We start from the raw sequence: 20,058 nt of genomic DNA on the forward strand, positions 1-20,058 counted from the left end.
TTGCAAAATTTCAAGATGATTAAATATTAATAATCATATCATCAATTAATTGTTTAAATTCAAGTTTTTGTAATTTAAAATAGTGTATAAAAGACGAGTTTATGGATCAAATGGTAAATAACATTTAATTGGCATGAATATTGGCATACATGTTAAGAACATATAAAACATATATCCAACTGTGAAATTTTTAAAATTTGAATTCAATAACAAGTTATTGAGTGGTGTAATATTATTGAGAGTTACATCAAGTGTAATTTGAACCCAATTCATATATTATAGTTATAGATGCTGAATATAGTTAGTAAGTAAATGCTAATATTTCACAGCTTTGACTCAAAAAAAGCATTCATGTTTAAATAGAGCAGGTTTTCCTCCTAATTCAGCTATTTTTTGTTGAACTTTTGTATCCAAAATGTCGAGAAATTATATAGTGCAACCAAGTGCCTCACCTTAAGGAAAACATATTTGATATCAAATGATACTGCATAAATGGTGTCAAATTCAACAAATGAAAGACATTTATAAGTATGTAGTTATTTTTGCATACATGTCTTTTATTTATTGAATTTTTATACGGATGACGTGGTATTATTTAATGTAAAATACTTTTTCGTCCTGAAGGGCCAAGACCCTAAAAGTTACAATGTTTTATTTAACTAAATTAATTTTACCTAATTTTAAAAAAAAAAAAAAATAGCTCACCACATTTCACAGCCGCACAATAAGTAAAGGCCAAGTTAACCCTACTTTAAACCCACTAGTTATAGTTCATAACTTTACAGACAAACAATATGACTCCTTTCAATAAAAACGTATCACCATTGTTGTTGTTTGCAATGTTTACTATGTACGCTGCAGAAGCTGCAAAAATTGATATCTATAATGAGGTGGGTAAGGGCTTGAAAATTACAGCTCGTTGTAAATCCATTGCAGGCAGTCTTGGTGCCCATGAAATTGCTTATGGAGTAGGCGTATATGAGATCATTTTTGAGAACTAGTCTCCTGCACTTTACAATGGGTAGGGGCATCCCACTCTTTTGATATCTACGATCCTAAGAGAGACAGAATTAGATGCAGGGATTGTGTTTGGTTGTGTTAGGTTTTAAGACTTTAGGAACTAAATGCATTAGAACTTCAATGTGTAATGTGTTGGCAAACCATAATCAAAATTTAGAGTCTAGATTTAGGTTGCTCAAAGTGTGTTTATGTGTAAAGTTGGAATCAAGTGAATTGTAGGATTTATTATTTAAATCTACAAGGCTCAATAGATTGAATCTCGTGCAGATTAATTTTCTGCAAAATTTTCCAACTCAACCCAAGCCCGGTTTGACATGTAGGGTTTTATATTTTACTTCAAGTATAAAAGGAAAAACCCTAACTACGTTTTAGAGGTTGTTGATGTGCTGTGTGTTAAATCTCTTATGAAATCTAGAGGTGTTTACCTTCATTCACACTTGGAGTTATCAAGATTCATGCCAAGAACTTGGTGATCACTTCAGTTGCTACATAAAGAATTTCAAGAAGATTTGAAACATTTGAGTGAAGTCTCAAAGTCACAAGTGGGAGTACTTGTGGTTGCAGTGGATCAAGGAAAGAAGTAGTTCGTGGACTCGGAGCTGTCACATGGTCGTGGTAGTAAGTTTTCTACACGAGGTAGCAATAGGATATTAGTGGTCTAAGTTTTATTGTACAAACTTCAATTCTTTTATAGTGAATTTGTTTTACCTTGCGGATGGCTAGGTTAAATCCTCTCCAAGTTTTTTACTGGTTTGGTTTTCCTAGGTTATCACATCGTGTGTTATTTATATTTTAATTGCTTACATGATATGATTTGATTGTGTTAACCTATATCTAAATAATTTATCTAAGTAATCACTTGGCTAAATAACTAGGTTAAACAACTTATGTTTTAAAGAGTCTAAAAATGTACAAATTGATTAGACTTGGTGGTCCATGTTTGCAGGATACTGATAAAAATGTAATCCGTATTGAACAGTACTGTTATCCTTGGAAGAATTGAAACTTACGGTTTTCCATGGTGTGGAATAAAGAACACTCATAATAGTGTTCTCCTGATTCTCAAAAAAAAAAAAAAAAAAAAAAAATAGTGTTCTCCTTTTCTTTTAGAAAAATATATATTTGGGATATTATGAATGCTTGCTCTTGTCAAACAACAATATCAACTAGATCTTCATAAATATGTGTGAGTTTGCATGAATCATATAGATCATGAACTTTTTTAACTCTTAAAAGCTAACAAAATCGGTTAGGGTCTTAAGGGCTAAAAAAATCAATTAGGGATCATGTCTCATGAAATAGTTGTTACTAATTTGAATCTCTTTTTCTCCTAAAGATCAAATTAAAACTCAATTTTCAAAAAGAATTTAAAAAATAATGTGGACTTTAAAATTTTGTAATGTATTTAACTCATTTTATCTGTTGCCAAGAGTCTCATTTCCCTTATTCAATAATGGGTTTGAATACCCACTTGGTGTAATTATTATGATTAAAAAATAAAAGCTCTTCTTCTTTGTTGGTGTAGATAAAAATATTTTATTAGAACAATTGGAAATATTAAGATATGTTAGCTGAGCTATAAGACTCTTAGCAATTTCAATTAATAATTTTAATAATGGTAGATAAAAATATTTGATTAGAAAAATTGGATATCTTACAATACCAAAGGAAAAGAAAAAGAATAATTGGACTTAATTCGAAAAATTAAAAAACTCATGGCATGGATGTCAAAACCAATATTGGGTTTGAGTGTTTTTTTTTTTTTTTTTAATTATTTATTTATTATTATTTTTAAATTTTTAATTTTTATAATTTACAATCACGAGTTTTCTCATGTCTTGCGAGATAGGAATACTCTATATATAACTAAGATTAGTAGCACGGTGGAAATTCTACGATTAGTAGCACAGGGTGGAAATTGTAGAATTCCTGAATGCATGATTTACATCATCTAACACAATCTGCCACCAAAGCATTTAAATAAATAAAAGATGTAAAAAAAAAAAAAAGGCATAGCTTAATATAGATTGTCATAAATTAAAAAGATGATATATCAAAATCTTTGACGAAGCATGGATTTCATTATTAGTAGTGGTCCCAAATGAGAATCAGTAGGAATTGGTCATATCGACAGTTTGTAAAAATGTTGTAAAATGATTTGTGACGGTAACATTACCTAGCTAACATGTAAACTGATATTATATTTTTTTGCTTTAATAAACATTAAAATCATGGAATATTCTTAGGTATTCTTGGAGTACGGAGAAATAGTACTCCCTCCTCTTACAGTCATGGTGAACTCAAACATGAATTTAACGAATGGATTCTACCATAAATGTAAGAGGAGGGGCATTATTCTCCTTACTTTAGAGTACCTAAAAATTACTCTAAAATTATTGGCATATTTTCTTAACCTGGTAAAATACCGTCAATATTACCATATTTGGACTAATGCCAACCAACCCCTAAATCTGGGTTAATGACAACCAAATTTCGGGAGTTAACTATATTTAATCATTTTTCTAAAAGCAAAATAGAACCATAAATCGACAGCCATACTATAAATAAAGGACATGTTAATAACTCTATTTTGCACCGCCACCAGACCAATTATACTTGTATAGACAAACAAAATGAGTCCTTTCAATAAAAATGTATCACCATTGTTGTTGCTTGCATTGTTTATAATTGTTAATACTTTCTATATGAATGCAGAAGCTGCAGAAGTTGTAGTCTATAATTACGCGAGTCAAGACTCGAAAATTTCAGTCCTTTGTAGTACCACTGTGGAAAATTATCCTGCCCAACTAATTGGCTATACAGTAGACCAATACAAGCTCATTGCTGATACTCTAGTAGTCACCTGCAATTTCCAATGGGGAGAGAATTCCCACACGTTCGATATTTTCGATCCTCAGAGGGACACATGCAATAGTTGTGTTTGGGCGGTTAGAGCTGGTGGTCCATGTTTGCAACTCAATTCTGATATTGGTGTTAATGAACAATGTTATCCTTGGGCCTTTTAAACTGGTGTTTTTCAATGGTGCGTTATAATAAATAAGACTCATCTACAATAGTGTTCTCCTTCCTGATTTTAGGGGCAACAAATATTTGAGATATTATGAATGTATGGTCTTGTGAAACAACAATTTCAACAAGATCTTTATAAATATGTACGTTCGAGTTTGGATGAATTATATGAATTTTCAACTTTGAATCGGTTGGGATCATGCCTTGTGAAATAGCTGTCACTAATTTGAATCTCTCTTTCTCCCTCTTGTAAACCTAGGGGCGTCCCACTCGTTCGCTATTTCCGATCCTCAAAGTGACACATGCAATAATTATGTTTGGTTGTTTAGGCCTGGTGATTCATGTTTGCAACACAGTTTTATTGGTAATGAAAAGTGTTATCCTTGGAAGAATTAAATTTATTCTTTTTCCATGGTGTATTGTAATAAAGAAGATTCATCTAAAATAGTGTTCTCCTTCTTGGTTTTAGAAAAGAAAATATTTGAGATATTATGAATGTATAGTCTTTTCAAACAACAATTTCAACAAGATTTTCATAAATATGTATGTTTGAGTTTGGATGAATCATATGAATTTCTAACTGTGAGAGCTAACATAATCGGTTGGGATCACTCTTCATGAAATAGTAGTTGTCATTAATTTTAATCTCTCTTTCTCCCTTCTGTAAATCAAAACTATTTTTTTTAAAATAAAAAAATATAATGTCAATATTATAGATTTTGTAATGAATTTAACTCATTTTATTTGTTACCAAGAGTCTCATCTTCCTTATCATATTAACTTTAGTTTGGTTAGTCTTAATTCATAGAATTAACCTTGGTTTTGTTAGTATTAGATAAATTTATTTAATTGATGTTTAAATATAAATACTCGTACTTAAAATTATCGCCTTAGACCCTAGCCAAATCAAGCCAACCTTGAATGGAAAAGGAGAGAAAAAAGTTTTAAACTTGTTTTGTTCATAACAGATTTTATCAGTTTGGGCTCCTTAACGATTGACCAATATCTATTCTAATTGGGAAAAAAAATATATAAAATTCTCATTTATGAAGGCAATTATTTTTTCCTATAAAAATTTTTGGGAAAAAAAATAATGAATATGGAAAGTCATATTTTCCATAAACCTATATAGTAGCTCAAAAGTCCTCTATTCAGACTTGCTCTCTATATATAGTAGCCCAAAATTCTTCATATTAGCACATTAAATATGCAACTTACCGATTACAAATACATTTTTCAAGGAAAATTATTAGCTACTTCCAGAGTACCATAAATGTGTACTCTCCCTTCTCACATGAATGGTGGGACCCACCATTTATGTGAGAAGAGTGAGTATGCATTTATGGTACTTTGGGAGTACACAATAATTTCCCTATTTTTCAATTACCAAAACATATAAGGTCTCTTCCTCTTTCCGAACCTTTCCTTTCTCTCAACACTTATATATCTTTTTTTTTTTTTTAGAGATAATTACAACATGCTGCTAACTCGCAACTCGAACCCTTTCCCCCCTAGACCCCCAAGCACTTTATGCATGGGGAGGTGTCAATTCAGTTACAAGGGTTTTGGCCAGCACTTATATATCATATGTACCTTTTTCCCTTTCCCTTCATATTTTTCATATTTATATATGTTCTCTTTTAATCTCTCTTAAAACAAATAAGCTTAGTATTTGTTATGGAAAATTTTTAATTACACTACGTATTTGTTTTTGATATCTGCTATCAAAGGCACCCCTCTCTCTCTTGCTCTATCTAACATTTAGATTTCTCTATAATTTTGATCTTCTATTTGTTTTAATGTTTTGTGATAAACTTTCTACAAGTTCTAGATGTTCTTGAATTAATTAGAATGGAGAAAGTTGATATATAAATATATATATATATATATATATATATATATATTTATATATTTAATACAAAATAAAAATTCTACTATAGTTTAATCTAAGTGTATATGTGTGTGAAACTCCCTCCTAGAGACTTGAATCTTGACCCTTGCCCCCCTACACCCCACAAGCACTTAGTACTTGTGAAGTGATCATCGCACTAAAGATGCACAGTGGTGAGAAATTTAATATATGAAAATTGATAAATATTGTCAAGATAATAGCAACAATCTTTTGTGTTAGTAAAGTAATTTCAATAACATTGCTCAAAGAACCAAAACTATTAAACATGGAATTACTACTATAAATTTTTTTCTATAAGATAATAAATGATAAATGACTATTGGGTTGTCTATTTTTCTATTGGGTGCTGAGCTAAGTATTATTTTCAAAAATCCCACTACTAATTTTGGGTCACGTGAGAAGCATGAGAAAGTTAAGTCAAGTTCCCCACCACAAAAAAAAAGAAAAAAAAAAAAAGAAAAAAAAAGAAAAAAAAAAAGGAAAATACGTGGACCCGCTTGGCAAGATCAGACAGAGACAGAGTGGGTAATAATCAAAAGAACACAAAAAACATAGGAGGAGGCAAATGGATTTTTTCACAGGTTGGTGATCTTTTTGAATTACCTTGCAAGAAGAAGCAGGTTTTGAGGGATGATGAAGTATTATCTTTTCCATTGGTGGAGGCTGGTAACCAACTCCGTCAAGAATCATAAATTTCTTAGTTTGTAATTGTTATGGGTTTGGAAACTTAAGTACAGGGAAGGAGGAGCTTTTAAATATTATTTGGGTAAAAGATCCCTCTATTGTATTTATAACCGAAACATGAATAAATAAAGCTAGGCTAGATAGAGTTTTACACTACATTGATTTTGATCAAAAATGGGTGGTTCCTAGTGAAGGCCATGGAGGTGGGCTTGCTTTGCTTGGAAGTCTTTATTTAATCTTACCATTGAGGATTCGTGTAGGTACTTTATTGATACTTGTATTGATAAGAATTCTAATAATGATTGGCATTTCACTAGTTTTTATGGGGAACCAGAGACTTTTTCAATGGATAAAGGCTTGGGATAGTCTTCGAAGGTTGAAGCGTGGTTCTGATATTCCATGGTTGTGTTAGGGATTTTAATGAACTTGTAAGATGAGAAGAAAAATTAGGGGGAGCACTATGCAATCACCAACAGATGCAGTTGTCTAGGGATGCCATAAATGAGTGTGGATTTATGGACCTAGGCTCTATCGAGCCAAGATTTACATGGAACAAACAGTTTGAGAATGGGCATTTTATTTGGGAGAGTCTTGAAAGTGGATTGGCTGCAAATAATTGGTTTCTTAAATTTCCAAGTGCACGAGTTCATCATCTTCATTGTGACTCATCAGATCATTCTCCCTTATTAATTAATCTTACAGGCCTTGATCCTTTGCCAAGGAAAAAAATCTTTTGATTTAAAGAAATGTGGTTGTCTGATTCTAATTGTGCTAAGACAGTTGAAGCTTCATGGAATTCGGGCCTACATGATTTGGGGGCATAATGCTATTTTAAAAAGAGTGGAGACATGTGGAAAAGATCTTTCATGGTGGAATCAAAATGTTTTTGGGAATGTTAGAAAGGAGTTGGAGAAGAAAAAAATCAATTGATCCAAGTCGAGAGAGAAGCCTTGATCAGTGGATCGAATTGCAAGATCAGAGAGTAAAAGGTTGAGGTTAATATTCTCCTTGACAGAGAAGCCCAGTTGTGGAGCCAAAGATCTCGGGTGCGTTGGTTGAAGTATGGAGACTTTAACACAAAATTATTTCTTAGCAGGGCTACCAAACAACATATGAAAAATATGATTGGAGGTATTTTTGATGAATCTAAATCCTAGCAAGATCAATCTGAAGAAATTGTTGCATTCCTTTTTAACTACTATCAAGATCTTTTTTCAATGGTCAATCCGAAATCTTCAAATGCTACGCTCACTTATGTCTCCCATGTGATTTTTGAGGATATGTACAATATGTTGACTAGGGATTTTTTAGAGTGTGAAGTGGTCACAACCCTGAAGCAAATTGCACCACTAAAAGCCCTGGGACCCGATGCGATGCCTTCACTTTTTTATTAACATTTTTGGCAGGTAGTTGATCATAATGTGGTTAGTTCTTTCCTCTCTTGGATTAACTTAGGTACTCTTCCCCATCCTATCAACCACACTTTCATTACTCTCATTCCTAAAATCATAAATCCTTAATTTATTCATGAATATTGTCCTATTAGCTTGTGTAATGTTCTTTACAAAGTGTTCTCCAAAGTACTTGCAAATAGGTTGAAAAAAAATCCTGCCAAATATTACTATGAAACATCAACCAGCCTTTGTGAAAAATCACCTTATTTCTAATAATATCCTCATTGAATGTAGTCACATAATTCAAGTGATACTGGGCATATGGCACTAAAATTGGACATGAGCAAGGCTTATGACTGGGTGAAATGGGTTTTTTTGGAAGATCTTATTGCGACAGATGGGGTTCAGTTAGAGGTGGATTGGGTTGATTATGGTTTGTGTTAAAATTGTTTCTTACCTATCCTTGTCAATAATGAGCCAAAAGGGTTGATCCATCCTACCAGAGGGATCTGTTAGGGGGACCCATTGTCTCCTTTCCTCTTCTTCCTTTGTACAAAAGGATTACATGGCTATGTTTATAATGATGCAATTATGGGTGATATCAAAGACTTTTCTTTTTGTAGAAGAGGCCTGAAAGTAACCCATATGTTGTTTGCAAATGATAGTCTTTTATTTACCACTGATGAATATGGAAAAGTTTTGAATCTCTTGGAAACCTATGAGCATGCTTCCAGCCAAAAGGTGAACAAGAACAAGACAACTTTGTTCTTTAGTAAATCCACACCGGAGAACGTATGTCTTGCTATCAAAGGAAGTTTGGGATTGGAAGAAATAACACAATATGAAAAGTATCTTGGCCTACCATCTATGACTGGAAGGGGAAAAAAAGAGAGTTTTAATTACTTCAAAGAAAGAATATGAAGAAAATTATAGGGTTGGGAATAGGGGTGTCAATTTGGGTTAGCGTGTCAGGTTCGTGTCGTGTCGAGGTAAGGGTATTCGACTAAATGACTCAACTCTAACCCGACCCATTTAATAATCGTGTCATGATCCTTCAACCCTAACCCGACCTATTAATAAGGCGGGTTGACCTGACCCAACCCATTTGACATGCTTAATAAACGAGTCGTGTTGGGTTGACACGAATGTAATACAACCCATTTCAACCTGCATAATATTAAATATAACATCCATCTAGAAATATTTTTTTTTACATCCCAAAAAGCAGTGCATACACCTTAAGTCTTCAACCCATATTCAAAATAATATAGTTCAACAAAAATATAACATTTATCTAGAAATAAGTTCTTTACACTCCAAAAGAGGTGCATACACTTCAACCCAAATTCAAAATAATAAAGTTTAACAAAAATTAAATAATATAGTTCAACAAAAATATAATATCCTCGGAACTCGCCAAATGCTAAGTATCAATATTGAAAGAATTTGAGCAAACAGTAGACTAATCCTGACTATGACCACGATTATCATCCATAGATTCTTTGTTGATGTCAAAATTCATAACATCTTCCACAAGCTCATCCAATTTTATTTGTGCAAGTTCTATGCCACAAAAAAAAAAAAAAAAAGTATTAGTAGTTCTAGGATCTAAAAGTTTCAATTTCTAATTATATCCCTTGTAAATTTTTGTAATTACTCACTTTGCTTTTTAAATTTAAAATATATGTTGGATATAAAAGGTATTTGACAAATCTAAAATAAAATAAATATTTATTTGTTATACGAGTTAAACGGGTTGTGTTAAGTGGGTCATTTCAAGTTGATACAAATAAATTGGCGTGTCAAACGTGTCTATTGCGGGTTACACGGGTTGACCCGCTTATGACACGTTTCTTATCGTGTCGCTTTCGAGTTGACCCGTTTATAATCCAAACCCATTAAGGCCCAACCCTAACCCGGAAAAACTCGTGTTGGGTTTGTGTCGTGTTCGCGGGTTGGGTCAAACATTGACACCCCTAGTTGGGAAGAGAAATTATTATCATAAGTTGGTTGTAAAGTTATGATAAAATCAGTTGTCACACTTTTTAGCAATACTAATATATATATATATATATATATATATATATATATTCATCTACTTGGATGCTTTTCTCAACAATTCTACAATCAACAATGCATTACTCTTGTAGTATAATTTATAGTTTATTGCATTGATTGTTAACACATCATAATTTATAATTCAAGATCTTTCTCTCTTCCTTCTTAATAGGATGTATTTGACAACTATTATCATATTGTACACCACAATATGAATTGGATATGCAGCTAAATTTTTTTTGTTTAGGCTTGGTGCACCACAAACAAGTTTGCTTTCTCTTACCCTTTTATGCTATAGTTTTGGTTGAATTTTGGTTTGGGTTAATTCTTAGTTTTTTTTTTTTTTTTTTTGGAAGTAGGAATTTGAGTATATATCAAAACACAATCTACATGGCTATGAATTTGAATAGGCCTACCAATTTTTTAATTAATAAATTATTATAAAGTCTATCTTTTATTCTTTTGGTTTCATTTTAAAGATAACATTATAATTTTGTGATAAGTTTTTATTATTATGATAATCTCATCATTCCTTAAGAGATGAGAAATTTGAATAAATAAATTTAAAACTTATAAAGCTTAGTTGTATATTAGGCAAAGATAATACACTACAATAGAAGTTAGAAAAATATAGTTCGCCTTAAAAAAATATTAACCAAACATATAAAAAAAAAATATAGTATGATATATTTGTAAGCTTAAAAGAAGAAGAAGAAGAAGAAGCATAACTTACAAACACATTAGAGAGATATGAGCAAAAATATAAATTTGCATTCTTTTCTGTTAAGTTTTAGACCCTTGGAAGAAGAAGAAGAAGAAGAAGAAGAAGAAGAAGAAGAAGAAGAAGCATAACTTACAAACACATTAGAGAGATATGAGCAAAAATATAAATTTGCATTCTTTTCTGTTAAGTTTTAGACCCTTGGAAAACACAATATGTTTAATCTAATTTATTACCCAAGTTGTTACTTAGGTTAATTATTCAAATTTAGGTTAAACATTCATCACAATTAACATGCACAGCGGAAATCTAAATGACAGAAGATGCGATGAGCAAAAAAAACCAATGAAACAGTTCGTTTCAAGGAAAAAAATCTAGGGGAAACTATCCCAAGAGAACAATCCACTATATCAAATTGAGATTTACAGTCAAGAATACCAATTCGTAGTAAATCTAACAAAGTTAACAAATTGGGCTCTGAAATCCTTAAACTTCTTTGATCTGGATCTGTTCTCACATGAACCATGTGTTTATGCCTTGATTTTCAATATATTTGATAGCTAAAGGCTTGATGTAACTTTACTCCACCTGTACTAGCAATATGGATTTGATCTTCAATAGGTGATTGATAGAGTTAGAAAGTACAAAATCTCACAGATATCACAAGAGTGACTCTCAAGACTTGAAAAACGTGTATTAGGGTTTCCTTTTATGCCTAGCAGTATTAGAGTCAAGCCTTAAACATTTTGTGGGTTGTTTGGGCCAAATTCATAGATCGATCGATCGAAGCTCTCTCTCAATTGGTTGAGCTCTTCAGTTTTTCAATTTTCCTTTCTGCAGCTTGTACGTTCTTGAATCTTAACTTGTATCAACTTGAGCAATGTCTAACACACTTCAAAGACCCTAAGATCTAATTGATCTTAGAAAAATTTTTGTTCCCGGTTTGCCAACATACAGCATATTTAGAACCTAAATATTTATGATTACATATTTAAAAACTAACATTTTCCTAATAGGGGAAATTTTCTCCCATATGTTTTCTCTCCAATTCGAAGGGCAAAACGCTTTTAGGCCTGTGATAAAAATACTCCACCTCTCTTTCTTTGGGTTGAGTTTTCTTCTTTACTATCAAATAGAGAAAAATAGTAAGCTCCCCAATATTTCATATTCTTTCATTTTTCTTTTCATCCTCAAGTTATGCTAGGATGGATCAAGATGAACTAGTAAAAACTTTAAAACTCGTTGTATTCTCTGTGGACATAGTTCACCATTGTTCCAAAAGATGAGAATGTTATGGCTTGAATTAAAACTAAACTTGAGAGCCCACAACAATCTCTTGCCAAGTGTATTGGCACCATAGTTGTCAGTATCGTATGATACGTGATACGTATCGTACGATACGTATCGTATTGTTTGAAAAAAGTGCTGTATCGTTGATACATATCGTAGGTGCATATGAATCGGACGATACAGTTGTATGTATCGTACGTATCGTGCGTATCGTATGTATCGGTTGTATCGGACGATACATAAACAATTGGGTTAAATAGGCTTTTTTAACCAAAATTTTAGCCCAAAACGTTTTTTCATTTTTTTAAAAGCAAGTTGGGCTATTTTGGTAGTTTGGCCCAATACAAAAGCCTTCTTAATTATTTATTTATTTTTTTTTAGCCCTAAAAAAATTGAACCACAATTAAATCTATTTACCCACACATAGCCGCACCAGTCAGTAGTCACCCACACGTTTTTTTCCTTTGTATCTCAATTCTCAAGCTCTCAACTTTCCCAAAACCCCTTTGGCTTCCTCTCTATTTGATTCCATCTTTTTACCTTTTAGATCATCAAGTTCCAGGAGATCTCTCATCAAGGGACCACAAGCTCCAAAGGACCACAATCTTGTCTTTTTCTTCTATTCCTTTTCCTAACCCAAAAGTCCCACACTCTCACATGCTACTAGAGCAAGACAACAACAACAACAAGTGCTGCCTCACGTTGGGTCCATTGTGTGTGTAAGGTTAGTTTTTCTTTTTTCTTAATAAAATTTTTTGATTAATTCTTTATACTGAAAAATTATTGTAATTATTTATTATTATTACCATATTATATTAGTTAATTTAGTTTAATATAACCGAGTGGCTCATAAAAAATTAGTTTAGTATAACTGAATATGTATCAATGTATGTATATGAGTGTTTATATATAAATATTATATATATATATATTTATATATGTATTTTGTAATGTTAATATTAATATTGTGAATTTGTGATAGTGTAACTGTGACTGTGATATTTAATTTGTGTACATAAAAATTGTTGATTGACTATAAATTCATGTGTTCATATTTGCTTTTAGGTATATAAAAAAAAAAAAGGGTGATAGGAGGAAAAGAAATAAGGAGAAAGATCCCACTTGGGATCATTGTCTACGTATCAATGATGATAAGACAAGTAGGCTTAAGCTTAAATGTAATTATTGCTCAAATGAATATTGGGGTGGAGTCATAAGAATGAAAAACAATTTGGCACATACACATAAGGATGTTAAACCATGCTTGAAGGTGCTCGAAGATGTAAAAATTATTTTGCCAAACTTTTGGAAAACATTAAAAAAAAAATGAGCAACTTGATGATGAGTTTGATGTTGAATGTCTTCAAGAAGATGAATTACAAAAGATTGGTGGTGATAATGCAAAAAAGGGAACCATGGATGCATACTTAAAAGGGAAATCAAATTCTAAACAAGTGACTTTACCTTCCTTGGTGAAAGATCGTACTGCAACTTGTTTGGCTATTTGTAGATTTTTTTATGCTCATGCTATACCTTTTCATTTAGTTAAGAGCCCTTTGTTTAAAAAAATGATGGATTTAGTTGCTAATTATGGCAAGGGATTGAAACTCCCTACTTATCATGAAACAAGGGTGACTTTCTTGAAAAAAGAGGTAGAAAATATGCACTTCACATTGGATAAGTATAAAAATGAGTGGAAAAAAACAGGTTGCACTTTAATGTCAGATAGATGGACGGATAATAGAGAGAGGTCTATCACAAACTTCATTGTCAATAGTCCAAAGGGAACAGTTTTTCTTAAATCTATTGACACCTCCGATATTTCCAAGAATGCTGAAAATTTATTTCAATTGCTTGATTCTTTGGTGCAAGAAATTGGAGAGGAGAATGTGGTACAAGTAGTGATAGATAGTGCTTCAGCTTATGTTTCAGCTGGTGAAAAATTAATGGAAAAAAGACGTAAGATCTTTTGGAATCCTTGTGCTGCCCACTGCATTGATTTGATGCTTCATGACATTGGTGATTTGCCTGTGCATGCAAATACTATAAAAAAAGCAAAGAAGATCACTGTTTTTATTTACCGTCATATTTGGGTGCTTGATTTGATGAGAAAATATACAAAAGGGAGGGAATTGGCAAGACAAGGTGTCACCAGATTTGCCACTGCCTACTTAACTTTGAAGAGTATATATCAATAAAAGATTGGATTAAGGTCTATGTTTGCATCTGAGGAATGGGCTAAGAGTCCCTATGCAAAGAAAAGTGATGGCATTAATGTCCAATTAATTGTCTTGAGTGATCCAAAGTTTTGGCCTGCTATTAAATTTTGCTTGAAATGTGTGATCCCGTTAGTAAAAGTTTTAAGGCTTGTAGATGGTGATGCAAAACCAGCAATGGGCTACATATATGAAGCTATGGATAGAGCAAAAGAGCAAATCCGGAAAAATTTTAATGATGTGCAAAGGAGATATAGACCTATATTGAGACTTATTGAAACTAGATGGGAGCTTCAACTTCATAGGCCTTTACATGCAGCAGCTTATTTTCTCAATCCTAAGTAAGTTCATTATTTGAATTGTTATATATTTTAATCTTTATCTTTATATTTTGCATGCCTATTTATTTATAAGATATAAAACTGTGATAGGTTTCATTATGATCCCAACTTTGTTGCAAATGAAGAAGTGAGAGTTGGACTTTATGAAGTGATTGAAAGGATGTGTCCTACAACTTTGGAGAGGTGTAGGATTGATCTACAATTGGAGAAATTTGATAAAGCTGAGGGTTTGTTTGAAAAAGAAATGGCTATACTTACAAGAACAAAGAAGCAGCCAGGTATGTGCTATTGTTATTATCATTATCATCTTAATGTAGCTTTTTATTTGTTGTTATCATAATTATATTGTAGCCCTTTACAATTTCTTTTGTTGGTAATATAGCATTGCGGTGGGAAAGTTATGGAGTACATTGCAAAGAGCTTCAAAACTTAGCTATACGTGTCTTAAGCCTAACTTGTAGTGCAACGGGATGTGAAAGAAATTGGAGTACTTTTGATCATGTACACACTAAAAAAAGAAATCGTCTTGAGCAACAAAGAGTGAATGCTTTGGTGTTTGTAAACTATAATATTAATTTGGAGTTGAGACAAATAAAGAGAGAAGAGAATGGTGACTCATATGATCCAATTTGTCTATCGGATATGGAATCTGATGATGAATGGATTACCGAAAAGGAAGAACCTTGCTTGCCAGAAGATACTTCATGGATGGACATTCATGAATGCTTTGAAGTTAATGAGGAAGGATGTAGTAGAAAAAGAAAGAGAGGTATAAATTTATATTAAATTGAAATTTTCTTTTCTATATTATGAATAAAATGCTAATTTTGACAATATATATTTTTTGTTATTATTTTTATAGGTCCAAGAAATTTGAATGCCAAAAAGAAAAGTAAAGAAAAATTTATTGAAGTTGAAGAACCAGAAGAGATAGTGGATGTTGGAGATGATGAAGAAGATGTACAAGAAGATGCCAATGATGAAATGATTTTGCAAGATGATGAAGATGATAACTTCATTGACTTGGACTATGGAGATGATTTTGATGATTTTGATTAGGCAGTGATGAATATGATTAGGAAAAAAAATATTTTGACTAATATAATATGTAGTGACTTTGAACTCTAATGAATTTGGATATGGATATTTTTATCTTTTGGATATGGATGTTAAAAATATATTTCCATTTGGTTTACTTGGTTAGCTTAGTCAAATACTTTAACATAAATGATAATTAAAGTAGTCATTATTTGGATATGTTTCAATTTTATAATAAATATATGTATATGTATAATGTTTTATAAATTTTATATAGTGTTTGTGTATCTTACGATACACGATACGATATGATACACGATACATAAAAATGAAAAAACGATTCACGATACGATTCACGATTTGACAACTATGATTGGCACTATGGTTGTGGTATCTATTATGAGAAATGCTATTATTAGATTGCCTTGATAAGTGCAACATGATTGACATTGGGCTTTCGAGGCCTTAGTTCACCTAGATGAATAAAAGAGAAATCCAAGCTTTGAACCAAGAAATGATAGATAGTTCTTCGTCAATCCTAGATGGTGTGTATTGTACCCCGAGGAAAAATTTAGCCACTTCACTAAATGCCACTCGGATCATTGTCCAGTGCTAATGGAGTTCTTGCCAAGAAAAAATGGTGCTAAAAAGAGACCTTTCAAGTTCCAAACTTGTAGTTATCAGACTTCAACTTTCCGAAGATTGTTTCTCAGGTGTGGAGACAATCACCTAGACTCGAAGAAGCAATAAAATTGTTTTCTAAGGACGCTGCTGAATGGAATGGAACTTGGTTTGGAAATGTGTTTGCTTAAAAGAAGAATATAATGGCAAGATTGAATGGAATTCAGCAAGTTGTCTCTATTAAGCCATCTTGATTTCTACTAAACCTTGAGAATGAGCTATTAAGGGATCCAGATGTAGTGCTAAACCAAGGGGAGAAGATATAGGCTCTGAAGTCCCGAGTTAATTGGATGATGCAAGGGGACCAGAACACTTCCTTCTATCATGTGTCAACATTGGTCAGGAGAAAGAGAAACTAGATCACGGCAATTAAAAACAATGAAAGGGATTGGATAAATGAGGAAAATGAGGTCAAGGAGCATATTATGAAAGGGTTTAGTGAGATTTACACGACTGCTCTTATCAGTGCATTGAGAGCCATTCCCACAAGCTTTTAGTGGCAGCCTAGGCTCTCGGATAAGAAGAGAGATAGTATCAATAGAGTAGCAACCGAAGAGGAGGTGAAATCAGCTTTGTGGTCTTTAAAGGCCTTTAAGGCTTCAAGGCCAAATGGCCTTCATGCGGGATTCTTCGAAAGATTCTGGTTGACAGTGGGTAGGTCCATGATAGAAAAAGTGCAAAGGGTTTTTGCTAAGAGGAAGATTCTGAAGTATTTGAACAAAACCCATATAACTTTGATTCCAAAGATTCAAGGCCCTAAGAAATTGAGTAATTATAGGCCTATAAGTCTGTGTAACACTGTGAATAAGGTTGTGACTAAAATCATTGTGGCTAGGCTACGACCCTTCTTGGTACAACTAATTTCGCCCCTCCAAACAGCCTTTATGCTGTGTAGAAAGGGGATAGATAATGCCATTATAGCTTAGGAGATGATCCATTTCTTAGGAAACAAAAAAGGAAAAGTGGGGTATATGCTGTTAAAAATTGATGTAGAGAAGGCGTATGAGAGGATAGAGTGGAGTTTTATAAAGGGAATGCTCATTAGAATGAATCTGCCAGTGGATCTTATTGACATAATTATGAGCTACATCTCTATAGTGTCCACATCTATTATGGTTAATGGGGAAGCCCTTGACCCAATCTTTCCTTCCAGAGGAATAAGGCAAGGGGACCCATTGTCCCCATAGTTGTTTATCCTGTGCATGGATTTTCTCAGTCAACTTATTGAAGATAAGTATATTGCAAAGCTATGGCAGCCAGTGAAGGCTTCCCAAAGTGGACCTACTTTTTCTCATATCCTCTTTGCGGATGACCTCGTGTTATTTGTGAAAGTGGATTATATTAATTGCTCCACCATCAGGGATGTCCTAGATGAGTTTTGCAACCTATCAGGCCAAATAGTAAGGAAGCTAAGTTGAGAGTTTATTTTTCTCTTAATGTGGATAGGGATATCAGGAAGCCTTTATGTGATATTTTAGGTATTGCTTCAACCCCGTTCATCGAAAAATATCTCGGTATTCCTCTTAAACAACCAGGAACATCATCTTAAGAATCTAACTTCATATTAGATAGAGTAAAGCAAAAGTTGGCGGGTTGGAAAGCTAACATGCTCTCCCTAGCTAGCAAAACAGTGCTTATCCAAGCCTCTTCGGTAGCAATCCCAGCCTATGTGATGTAGTGTGCCCAATTGCCTAGCAAAATTTTGGATGGTATTGGTCGGGTTAACTGAAACCTCCTTTAGGCGTCTTCGAAGTCAGCTAAGAAAATACACTGGGTGGGAAGGCAAAAAGTTACCAAACCTAAGGAGGATGGGGGACTTGGATTGCAATCAGCGAGGGGGAGGAATACAGTTCTTTTGGCCAAACTAAATTGGAGGTATCACATTGAGAAGGAGGCTCCTTGGGCTCAAGTTCTATGGAGAAATGCAAACAAGCTTCCATGCTCTCCTATATGGAAGGCAATGAAAAAAGGAGTGGAAAATTTTGACAGAGGCAGTAGATGGTTGATTGGTAGGGAAAGCAACTTAAAGGTGTTGTCTGGCAATTGGACAAACAAGGGGTCACTCCGTCAACTGATCCAAGGGCCGTTGCCATTGGAAGCAAGTTAGCTGGAAATTAAGGATTTTTGTCAAGAAGCTGGATGGGATTGGAGTAAAATCCCCTTTGATCTGCCTCTGGAAATTAAAATGCTAATCCAAGCTACCCCGGTCTCACTGACAAGCAGAGGAAGAGATATTTTGGCTTGGTCCGAATCTCCAAATGGCAGTTTTAATCTCAAGAGTGCCTATGTTCTGGCTTCGGGATTTGAGATAATGACTTAATTTTTAGGAAGCTGGATTTGGAAGGCAGACATTCTCCCTCAGATCAAAATATTTTTATGGATGTGTGTTCATAATAGCATTGGAGTTAAAACTTGTCTTGTGAGAAAAGGGGTAGTGGAGAAGGATAGGTGTCCCATTTGTCTCAGGGAGCCGGAGACTATAATCCATTCCCTTTGAGATTGCTCTCATACCAGGCATGTGTGGAGGTAGTTGAGTGTTATGGTGGAGGATCGAGATTTTTGGGAGAAAATTCTACAGGATTGGTTGATTTATAATGGTAGTCTAGGCAGGAGGCACATCCCTTCAGATCTGTAGTGGAAAGTTGTGTTTCCATTTACAGTTTGGCTCATATGGAAGAGTAGGAATCAAACGATCTTTAGAAGGAAGCACACGAACCCCAAGTTGGCATATGAGATTCTGAGTCAAGCAATGGAGTATACTCACTGTGTTTCATCTCCAAGACCTCCTTCCTATAAAAGCATCAAGAGAATTTGGTGGAAAGGCCGCTGGAGGGGTGGATGAAGCTGAACACAGATGGATCTTCTGTTGATAATCCGGGCTTGGCGAGTTGTGGGGGTGTTGTGAGAGATGAAAATGGCCCTTGGGTAGCTGTTTCACAAGAAGCATTGGGATCACTAGCAGCTTTGCAGCTAAGCTTTGGGGGTTCAAAGATGGCCTAATGCTGTGCTGCAACTTGAACATTTCATCGCCAGTAGTGGAAATGGATACAAAAGCTATAGTGGATGTTTTCAATAACTCTAAGTATGTGAATAACATTGTTTCTCCGATTTTGGATGATTGCAGGCACTTGGTAGCTTGCTTCCATAGGATCCAATTCAAGCACTTTTACCAGCAAGCCAATCAATGCGTAAACAATCTTGTTAGGATGAGCACCACTCAACATCTAGATCTTACTTATTTTAATAGTCCGCTTGTGGACGTTACTTCTGCTTTTGAGAATGACTTGAATGGCATGTATTTTAATAGGATATGTCCTGATCCTATTGTAATTTCTTAATTTTTTAATGCATCGTCTTTTATCAAAAAAAAAAAAAAATGTTATGTACATAACATTTTTACAATATTTTTTATGTGGTAAGTTGTTACAAGTTGTTATTGGTGAGGTAGAAAAATAATTTCAATAACAGTTTCAAATTAGAATTAATAACAACTAATTACTTATAATTTATTGTAAAAATGCTATAGACATAACTCCTTTCATCTATTATAGGTGCATTATTAGCTGTGATTTTGTACAAAAAGCCTTTCCAGCACCACAATCAAATTGGGCCCTTCGTGGGATAAATCTGGACTTGAGAGCCCATAGCGGTCTCACCAAGTTTATTGGCACCA

The 20,058-nt window shown here is 33.5% G+C and overlaps 1 protein-coding gene across 1 annotated transcript; it reads left to right on the plus strand.

Annotated features, from left to right (window-relative positions):
• The first annotated feature begins 14,325 nt into the window (after positions 1-14,325).
• On the plus strand, positions 14,326-15,725 carry LOC126719844 (uncharacterized). The gene is made up of 4 exons (XM_050422355.1): positions 14,326-14,666; positions 14,757-14,944; positions 15,049-15,435; positions 15,529-15,725. The coding sequence occupies exons 1-4, from the start codon at positions 14,326-14,328 to the stop codon at positions 15,723-15,725; spliced, it is 1,113 nt and encodes a 370-aa protein (XP_050278312.1).
• The last annotated feature ends 4,333 nt before the right edge of the window (positions 15,726-20,058 follow it).

The sequence above is a fragment of the Quercus robur genome, chromosome 3, assembly GCF_932294415.1.
Source record: "Quercus robur chromosome 3, dhQueRobu3.1, whole genome shotgun sequence".
Lineage (NCBI taxonomy): Eukaryota > Viridiplantae > Streptophyta > Magnoliopsida > Fagales > Fagaceae > Quercus > Quercus robur.

Coding starts and splice junctions, on each gene's coding strand:
- LOC126719844 (XM_050422355.1), top strand. CDS start 14,326: ATGTTTGCATCTGAGGAATGGGCTAAGAGTCCCTATGCAAAGAAAAGT. Junction 14,667..14,756: donor GCTTATTTTCTCAATCCTAA/GTAAGTTCATTA, acceptor AAACTGTGATAG/GTTTCATTATGATCCCAACT. Junction 15,436..15,528: donor TAGTAGAAAAAGAAAGAGAG/GTATAAATTTAT, acceptor TTATTTTTATAG/GTCCAAGAAATTTGAATGCC.